The sequence below is a fragment of the Papaver somniferum genome, chromosome 4, assembly GCF_003573695.1.
Source record: "Papaver somniferum cultivar HN1 chromosome 4, ASM357369v1, whole genome shotgun sequence".
NCBI classification, from domain to species: Eukaryota; Viridiplantae; Streptophyta; class Magnoliopsida; order Ranunculales; family Papaveraceae; genus Papaver; species Papaver somniferum.
The window spans coordinates 141,008,815-141,019,229 of record NC_039361.1 but is presented as its reverse complement, the minus strand read 5'-3'; the positions used below and the strand labels follow the sequence as shown (position 1 = coordinate 141,019,229).

Here is a 10,415-nt window from a genome sequence, read left to right as displayed (position 1 = left end):
CTGTAGCGGCTTAATACATTGTGTACTCAATATGGACTAGGTCCCGGGGGTTTTCTGCATTTGCGGTTTCCTCGTTAACAAAATTTCTAGTGTCTGTGTTATTTCAATTTCCGCATTATATTGTTTAATCTTTATAATTGAAATAATACAAGTTGTGTGTTAGATCATCAATTAGAGTAATCCAAACTTTGGTTGTTGATTGTCATTAATTGATCCTTGGATATTGGTCTTTGGTACCATCCAAGTTATTCCTTGTGTTTGATTAAAGACTCGCTGATTTCTATTAGCTCGAGTAAATCAAAACAATAGAGAGATATTAACTTCTTGAGATACTTTTACCTAGATTGAGTCTGACTATCTAGTTGATTCTCTAGAAAGTATTTCGGAGTTAGTCCATACAGATTGCTAAGCGAAATATTGGGTGGTGTTTTTAGACCCCCACTTTTTCATTTTTCATATCTCAATAATTTAGAGGATTCGCTTCAAATTAGAGCACATGAAAATCAACAAGATGCATTAGTTACTAAGAGTCAAGATATGATTCAACATTCACAAATAAAGAAAACAACTTTAATTCAAACACAAGATTAGATGATAACATACAACCAACTTGAGCATCCCACAACTATCATCCTTGCATCTCTCAAGTTAGATACAAGAATGAAATTACCTAGAACTAGGTAGCCGAGTGAGATGTCATCCCACTATGAATATTGAGAGATGCATTGTAAATACCATCTGAGTGTTTGTGCCTTGTATCCCTTACCTTCCTTCGGTTATATCTTATTCCATAAGAATTAAACATAAACCTTTTAAAATATCCAACAAAAGGATTTTTCTGAGGATTAAGTCTAGGACCTCTTGAGATCCGTTCAGAGGATAAGAATTATGAGAATTCCATCTCCTAGACTCAGATATGCCGGACTTGTTCTCATAGATATTCATGTAGACCTTAGAAACCTCTTTTATGAGAGTTCTGGTTTTCTGCAGGAATGAAATCCATTGTAGATGTCGTCAGACAATTTACTCTGTCGACTATAAAAAGAAGTGGATTTTGAAGATCTGAAATTTGTTTCTTTCTAGCAAAACAATATAGAGCATCATGATTTCTTTTCCTGCGGAATGAACAGGTTCGTGGAAAAGAACTATTGGAAGAATCCTGTTTTATTCTCATATCCCTTTCGGAAATCTGCAAGTAATGAAAACGTCTCTTAGTAGACAATAACTTAGGAGTAACTTTCTCCATAATAGGTAATACCACATGAGTATTAGAGATAGGCACTGAAGAAGGCATACTCACTAAAACAGAGTTTTCCATTTTTAAGGATTCGCACTGTTTCTGGGATAGTGAAAGAGATGCAACAAGTTTCTCTTTCAACACGAAGGTTGTTCAATTTTGATGAATGAGTCTTGATTAAACGTTCTTCTCTAATTGAGTATTCTTTAACAGTATCTTCAAGCATACTAATCTTTTCACGCTACAGAGTAGTTTCTTGAACAAGATTTTTGATATTGTTAGAAAAAGACTCAACAATACTATAGAGTTCCCGTTCTCTATCAAGAGACTTATCAAGTTCATTAGTGAGCTGAGAATATTTTTCCTCAAGCGATCTAATTTTAAAAACTTGAATGTCAATAATCTCAGCGGATTTTTTTAAAGTTCTGGTGAGCTCCATTTCAGATTCTGACATAGTGTCAACTGTCAGTTTAGGGGAAATGTTATCAGAATCTGATAGCAAAAGTTTTCTACCTCGGGATTCGGAAGAATCAACTAAGGAGTTATCCTTCGAGGTAAGCCCAAGACATTTGGCATAATAAGAAACTTTGGAAGACATCTCCATGTGCATAAAATCGAGATAAACTTCTATCTACAAAAATCAGATTGCTACAAACACAGACTTATGAGGTCTTAGCGTGTTTTCCTGCTCTGATACCAATTGAAAAAAGCGGGGGTATAACAACCACACCCAATAATTCATTCGTAAATCTGTATGGACTAACTCCAATATAATTACGAGAGCACCAACTTATTAATCAAGATCAATCAAGATTTATACCAAAGATTTATATCTCAATTTTTCAATACAATATGTAATCGAACAGATAGAAATATGTAAGACCGATTGATATGAGAAATAACTTGGACAGTACCAAAGACCAATGCCCAAGTGCCAATCAATTACAATCCAACAATCAAGGTCGTATTTACCAATTGATTGAACTACGCACAACCTGTGACATTTCAATTATATAGGAAAATATAATGTGGAAAAGAAATAACACAAACACCAGAAGTTTTGTTAACGAGGAAACCGAAAATGCAGAAAAACCCCGGAACCTAGTCCAGATTTGAACACCATACTGTATTAAGCTGCTACAGACACTAGCCTACGACAAGTTAACTTCAGACTGAAATGTAGTTGAGCCTTAACCAAGTCTCACACAGATTATGGTACAATCGCGTTCCTTACGCCTCTTGAACCATGTCGGATTCTGCGCACTTGATTCCCTTAGATGATCTCATCCACAACTTAGAGTTGCTACGACCCAAAGTCGAAGACTTATAAACAAATCTGTCTCCCACAGATAAGTCTATTCTAATAGATAAATCTGTCTACCACAGAAGTACCTATGAAGTTTTGTTCCGTCTTTTGATAATTCAAGGTGAACAAAAACCAATTGATAATCCGGTATTATACTCCCGAATAGCAGCCTAGAAATATCAATCACCTCACAATAACTTGACTATATGGTAGTAGAAGAAGTTATTGTGGAATCACAATGAATGACACGAAGAGCTTTGTGATTACTTTTTATATCTTACCTATCGGAGATAAATCTCGAGAAAATCTTAGAGAAGATAAAACTCAATATGATAAGACAAGTAAGATCAGAACACACAACTACAGATAAAATAGTTGGGTCTGGCTTCACGGATCCCAAATGAAGTCTTCAAGTCGTTAACCTATAATGGTTTAGGAAAAAACCTAGGTTAAAGGAGAATCGACTCTAGTCGCAACTAGGACACGGGAAAGTGTCGGGATTAGGTTTTCCAGCTGCTAGAGTTCTCCCTCATATATTCTTTCAAATCAGGGTTTGCTTTCCATCAAAGCTAAGATAGCTTAGTAGAAAAGCATTCAATATTCACCGTTAGATGAAAAACTGATTTAAGATTCAAGCTAAGTCTGCTTAAAACCAAAGCAATATCTTTCTACTGTTATATGGTCTTAGCTTGTTACACACAAATGAAATATCCCTTCATTTAGATATGGGTAACCATACTTAAACGTGTATATTGAGTTAAATAATAGTTAACCGAAGTTATCCATATGAATACTTTTGTCTTAACCACGTTCATATAACACCTTTTATATCAAATATGATGATCAATCAATCATGAAAGATAATCAAATGAGTTTAAATGTGTTTCAAATAGAGTTGTTCAATTGTTCACTATTTCACAGAAATATATATGAATCAATTGAATCAAACTCGGATCGATTCATAAGAATCAATTCATGAACATTAAGCCACGGTTTACAAATATTGCATTACTTAATTCATAAATGTATTTGTTCATGAGTATGAAAAACATACTTAACAGGTACGCAAACTATAGCTTCCGGACTTTGGTCTTGTCCAGCAGTTTGCAAACAGGTATGCATACTGCTTTCCCGGACCTTAACTCTGGTAGAACCGTTTACATACTGGTATGCAAACTTGGTTCCCGGACTTTAACAATTAAAACCGTTCACATACTAGGTATGCAAACAAGGTTCCCGGACCTGAATCATACCAAAACAGTTAGCATACTAGGTACGCATACTGTGATGTATCCAGACAAAGGTTTTTGTTCTAAAATCCCATTTCAATCATTCAAACATCCATAGAAGACGACAATAGCTGTCTCACACAAACTATTAGCTTATAAGTAATTTTTAAGTGATCAAATGATCAATACGAAACTTTCCGAGTCGATATCAAATGATTGTCTCATACAAATCATGTAAGATGTTGTAAGGCAATTTTCACATGATCATCTTTTGACCTATTATTTAGTATCCAACAAATAAAGTATTTTCAACTAAACTCATCAAGAATATGATGAACGTAGCTAAGGCAAAAAGCTTCCAACACATATTTCGAAAAACAGATAACCGAGTTAAACTCACTCGAAATATCAAATGTGTATAATATAAAGTCTATATAGTTATACGACTTAGTCTCGTTAGGAGATAGAATAAACTTCTAAGTGATAGATAAGTTTTAGTCTTCACATACCTTTTTTTAATGAGATTCCTCCAAGCTCTCCTTAGTAGATCTTCGTCTTCAATCGATGAACGCCGTGAAGTCTAAAGCTCAACTACACATTCTATCTTAATGCGAGACATAGCTATAAGTAGACTAGAAATCAAGACTTATAGTTTTGATCAACTAAACTTGACAAACAAGCTTGAGATAGCAACGCTTGCGAGTTTGACCGAACAATGCTCTAACACTCCTAAACCAATGTTTTGCACCAAAGGTAGCCAACTCAGTCAGATGCATGCACTTCCCAAACCCTTCAACCCCAGACAAACCAATATGGCCACATTCCAAAAGTGGACAATACACGGTTAAAAGTTGATACGAGGTGTTAACAAAACCATTAACACCACATACCACCAATAACCACCCAACTACATCATCCACAAGCAATAACAAACTGTCCCCCAAAAAATAGACTTTTCTTTTGGAAAGTCATCCATGGAGGTATACCAACCTTCGAAACATTACATACCAGAAGCATCATCACAGTACCCACATGCCCAATCTGCAACCAACACCTGGAGTCATTGCAACATTGTCTCTTTGAATGTTATAAAGCAAGATAAACATGGGAAATACTATGCAGGCATATCAACAACAATGATGGCATAACCAACCTATATAACAGACTCAGCATACCTCCACATCCATTACCAGCTGCTTTTTATCAACAAGGGACACAGAACATGCATGTGCCACATAGCCACCAACAACATCAGAGAAGAATGAGGCACGCGTCAACATTTGCGCCACCAAAGAGCTTCGTGGAATTCATGGAAATATACAATAAAAGAGAACATTTTACAACATATTACTTCATGCTATGGAACATATGGTTGACACGAAATGCATAAGTACACAACAACATCATACAGACTCCACAACAAACTTTCCATATAGCTCTCCTACTCAGCCAAGAATACAAATGGTCCATTGGACACAACATAACCGAACAAGGGAAGATTCGACAACAACAAACAACAAACCCATCAGGTATGAACTCAAACTTTGTTTGGGTAAGACGGAATCCACCACCACATGAATGGCTGAAAATAAACACAGATGGAGCAAGCAAAGGCAATCCAGGAGGTCCATCGGAGATGACAGGATTAGGTTGGATATGCAGAAGTTCACATGGTTTGGTGATAATGGCTATGACAGCACCAATTGGAATAACCACGACATTAGTAGCATAAACTTGGGCTTTCCTTCTAGCTACCAGAATGGCGATCTCACAAGGACGGAAGCAAATATATTTTGAAACAGACTCAACATCACTGTTGACTCTACTGATGCAAGATAATACACATGCGTCATGGATCATTCAGAACATGATAAAGGAAATACAAGACCAACTACAACAAATTGAACAATTCGCAATCTTACACACATATAGAGAGGCGAACCAGGCGACAGATGCCTGACAACTCAACAACAAACACAAATAAGAAACATTATTCAAACATGCATATGTGACAACTTTTATGCGAAATTTTTAAATATAATTGTAGAGAATGATTCGATGGGGCTTTCTTATCCTAGAGACGTTCACAGTTTTTAATAATAAGAACTACTCTTTGAGGAAAAAAAAATCTATTCGTACGGCAGACGTACCTCCCTCGAGGAACAGACGCAACAACAATAATTTGAAATCAAAGGTTCAAGTTTTGTGGGGATTTACACGATGCAAGGACCAAAATACCCACGGCAGTAAACAATAGTTCTTCTCTTCTTTAACAAAATAACAAATATTCTTAGCTATGGCAGTGAAACTCAAACCTCTGATTTCAGTTTCAAATTTTTCATTTTTCTCTTCAAAAAATATTCCAATTTCGTTTCCGAACTTCAAATTTCAGAGCTCTGTTACCGCAATGGCAACTAGTTATGAGACTTATAACTTCAAGTTGAAACCTAAGGTCATTGATTCTCATTTGCATGTCTGGGCATCTCCAGAAGAGGTAACTGAGCATTTCCAACCCAGAAAGCCTAATTTGATAGTTAATTTTTGATTCCAAATTGGTTTTTTATTGATTTAATAGGCAGCAGAGAAATACCCATACTATCCTGGTCAAGAACCTACTTTACCTGGTAATGTTGATTTCTTGCTTAAGGTAATTATGTTATCGGAATTTCTTTCTTTTGAGCTCAATTTTTCTTATGGTTTTAATCTGGTTCTTACCTGTGTTGTTAAATTAAGCAGAAGGAAATAGTAAAATACAGTATATAGGAATTGAACTGCTAGAAAATGAAGTATGAGCACTGTTTTTTGGATGCCTTAGATCATTTAGGAGTAGGGGTCGCCGTCCTCACACGATTCACAACTTGCGTGTTAGGTCTCTCAGTCCTTGGATGATATTGGGGTCCAGCGTTCTCTATAAAGCATGGTTCTGTGAACTAATGATATTCTTTTGAATGGTTGCACTTTGAAGTAACAATTTGTTTGCACAATGTGATTCTTTTATTCCCTTTGCAGAATATGGGGGAGGCAGGAGTAGATGGTGCGCTGATAGTGCAGCCCATTAATCATAAGTTTGACCATTCTTTAGTTACAAGGTGTATTGAATCGAACTTATTTTTCAGTTTATGTCTTCAATGATGTTTATTCCATGAAACCTAAATGGTAATTTTCTTGCCTAAATTCATTCTGGTGTTAAAAATAGTGTCTTGAAAAAGTACCCGTCAAAATTTGTTGGGTGTTGTCTAGCGAATCCTGCAGAAGATGGAAGTGGGATTAAACAACTTGAAGATCTCGTTTTGAAGGTCATTTAACGCCTCGATGACATTAGATCATTAGTAGTTTGTCTCTAAAAATCTTGTTTGATACTAACAAAATTCTCTTGCATGATAGGATGGATATCGTGCAGTTCGCTTTAATCCCTATTTGTGGCCTTCTGATCAGCTGGTAGTTTTTTAATTTCAGCTGGATAGCCATAATTTCTTACCGTGAAGCTTGCTTGCTGTGTGTGCTTCAGCTCATTGACAAAGCAAAATATTAACTTGAGAAGTTTGTAGAAACTGGGTTGAAGCACCCCAAGTAACATAATTATGGGAATGATCTGAATTATTTGTATACACGTAGATGACGAGCGAAGTTGGTAGGGCATTGTTCTCTAAAGCAGGAGAACTTGGAGTACCTGTGGGATTCATGTGTATGAAGGTAATATCTGCGAACCTTTCTCCGTATATTGGGCATTCTATTTCTTTTTAATTTGCTGCGTCAATAGTTATGCTACTTGCATCTTGCCCAGTAGTAAGTTGTTTTCCAGAGTTCCGCCTTATAATCTCTTCAACTCAACTTAGAATTGTCTTCGGTTTACACCTATAAAAGATCGCTAGAGATAATTCTGCCGATGCATACATATGCCTTGATCATGTAGCCATAGGCATTGTAAGCGCTAGTGGCTATTTATAGTGGATTTTTCTTTGCAGGGTCTCAATTTACATATTGCAGAGATCAAGGAGCTGTGTACTGATTTTCCTTCTACCACCGTTATACTTGATCATTTCGCTTTCTGCAAGCCACCCATGTGAGCCTGTTTAATATATTCTGTTTTGTACCACTGAGCCAATGATATGTCAAAATGCTTATATTGTACTAGAATATATTGATCCAGTTTGGGGTGATGGCATTTTCTTTTCTGTATCAGAAATGGGGAGGAGAAGGAGGTTTTTTTTGCACTTCTTAAGTTGTCAAAGTTTCCCCAGGTAAAAATGCTAGATGGAGATTTATTGATTATTTACACAATTAGTTGTAGAGGTTGTACTTGTGGCATTCGACGTTCAGCTGTGCTTCCTGCCTGAACAAAACATAGAGGCATTTCCATTTTTATCTTTTCTTCTTTAGATCAAGTAGAGCCAGTTGTATCTACTAATTGAGGGATCTTTAAATTTGGAACACTGCTAGGTGTATGTGAAGTTCAGTGCCTTGTTCCGTATATCAAGGAAGTCGTTCCCGTATGATGACACATCCCAAATTCTTTCCCAAGTTGTCTCTACCTATGGTGCTAACCGCGTAATGTGGGGCAGGTTGGTTATAGTATACATCATAAGCTTCCTTTTGTTTATGATATGTGTTAGGGTTTGTTTACTAATCTGAACACTTTCATTGTTTCTCGTTTATGTCCATGTATTGCAGTGACTTTCCATTTGTGGTTCCTGAATGTGGATATATTGGAGCAAAAGAAGCAGTATCTCTTAATGCAAATCAGATAAACTTATCGTCTTCTGATTTAGAATGGATAATGGGGAAAACTGTGATGCAACTCTTTCAAGGTTCATGGATTGCTTCTTAAGAACATTTTTCAAGTTACTGTAAATTAAATCAGTTTTAAAATTTGCGATACTGCAAGGCAGTAATACTATTTTGTTGCGACACCAACTCTACTGCCTAACTTATTGTCCATCTAAACCTTAGAACTTCTATTCTGCTGTCTTATTTCTTGTTTCCTTTTTAACTTCTATTTGCTTTTATAACTGGGGTATACTGAAACTTTTAAGCTATGTAAGTTCTGTTGTAGAATACAGTCCACAGAGCAAAAAAAAAAAGAAAAAAGGTTCTGCTGTAGAACTAAGTTATTGTCTTTTTGTTTTTTGTTCTTTTTGGTATTCAGAAAAAAAAAAAAAGACTAGCTAAGTTCTTTTGTAGAACTAAGTTCTGCATCTTGTGTGTTTCTAGCATATCGTTTCCATTGTCTCACCTTCTTTAGAGATATTGAGCTGTTTCAGGAAGGGATGAGGTGGAGTTGGTTGTTTGTGGTTGGGGTTCTGATGAGTTGGTGATGATGGTTGGATAATGTTATGGTTCCGGTGGGCGTGGGATTACTCTGGTGAGAAGGTGTGGATTTAGTGGTAGCAGAGGGGAGTGTTTGTTTGGTGGGTTTATGTTGGGTGTGGAGTGCTTTTGGTGGATGGGTAATGGGCTTTGGGTGATGGATGGGTTCAGAGACTTTTGAAATAATCCGCCCTTTTTTTGAACCGTGTTTTGGGCACCACCCTTTTTTGGTGGGGGACCATTATGTGATAAAAATATCTACCCTATAGTTATGAGGAGTGTCCTAAAAAATAGGAATGACTAACCTATCCTTTAACCTAATTTAATTTATAACTAATAACCTAATAATCACACACACAAATATATATACATATATATAACAAAATCATTAACAAAACAAATTCAAAACTATAACAAACTCATTAAATTTATTTTTTCACAAACCCATTACTTGTGATTCGTTGTCATGTTGACTCAAAGAAATTTCCACAAACACATTACTTGTGATTCATTTTAGGTTGGAAAAATGAGTAGTGATCATCAAAATGAGTTGAAAATGGAGGTTGCAGATAGAAGTTCGGTTAGGAATTATGTGAAAAACTTTGTCCAACTAGTCGAACTCAGCTTTAGTGGAGTTTTTTCTTTCAGAGAAAAGTCTGGTTACGTCGCAATTTTTTTCCTATCCGATCTTTTAGTTCGGTTACGTCGCAATATTTTTCTCCTAACCGAACTTTTCTCTGAAAACCTATATATTGAGTTCGGTTACGTCGCAATTTTTTTCCTAACCGAACTTTTAGTTCGGTTATGTTGCAATTTTTTTCTCCTCACCGAACTTTTCTTTGTAAGAAAAAACTCCATTAAAGCCGAGTTCGGCTACCTGTGTTTTCAGAAACATTAGCCGAACTACACTTGCAGATGAGTTTGGCTACTCGTTCTTCAGATGTCATAGCCGAAATTTATTGCTACGGCCGAAATCAGTTTATAAAAATTTCATTTTTCAAAGGTTTTGGCCAATTCAACAACATTAACTAAATTTGAAGTATACTTATGTACCCAAAACCCTCATTTCGAAAGCATCCATCTTTAAAAAAAAAGACTTCTTCTTCTAAAACACCCAAATAATTAATTTAACATCACTAATTAATTTAATTTAATTATTGAAGTGACCATTACACTAGCTAATTTAACTAAGAAGGGTAAGTTTGGTATTAACAAAAAGGCTTAGATAAGGGGTGACTTAGGATTACTACTAATGTCCACCCAAAAATGAAATCATGGTCCCCACCAAAATAGGGTGGTGCCCGAAAAACGTTCTTTTTTTTTCCTGACTTGAATT

At 36.0% G+C, this 10,415-nt stretch overlaps 1 protein-coding gene across 1 annotated transcript; it reads left to right on the top strand.

Annotated features, from left to right (window-relative positions):
- Positions 1 to 5,988: 5,988 nt before the first annotated feature.
- LOC113271389 (4-sulfomuconolactone hydrolase-like) lies at positions 5,989 to 8,762 on the top strand. The gene is made up of 10 exons (XM_026521241.1): positions 5,989 to 6,266; positions 6,348 to 6,419; positions 6,782 to 6,861; positions 6,969 to 7,068; positions 7,157 to 7,210; positions 7,388 to 7,465; positions 7,738 to 7,835; positions 7,956 to 8,013; positions 8,213 to 8,334; positions 8,444 to 8,762. Exons 1-10 carry the CDS (start codon positions 6,069 to 6,071, stop codon positions 8,598 to 8,600), a joined length of 1,017 nt encoding a protein of 338 aa, XP_026377026.1. The 5' UTR covers positions 5,989 to 6,068; the 3' UTR covers positions 8,601 to 8,762.
- Positions 8,763 to 10,415: the final 1,653 nt, after the last annotated feature.

Excerpts from the sequence above, each read along its gene's own strand:
- LOC113271389 (XM_026521241.1), top strand. The coding sequence starts at position 6,069 with ATGGCAGTGAAACTCAAACCTCTGATTTCAGTTTCAAATTTTTCATTT. Across the intron at positions 6,420-6,781 it reads ATGTTGATTTCTTGCTTAAG|AATATGGGGGAGGCAGGAGT; the intron begins GTAATTATGTTA and ends TTCCCTTTGCAG. Across the intron at positions 8,335-8,443 it reads AACCGCGTAATGTGGGGCAG|TGACTTTCCATTTGTGGTTC; the intron begins GTTGGTTATAGT and ends CATGTATTGCAG.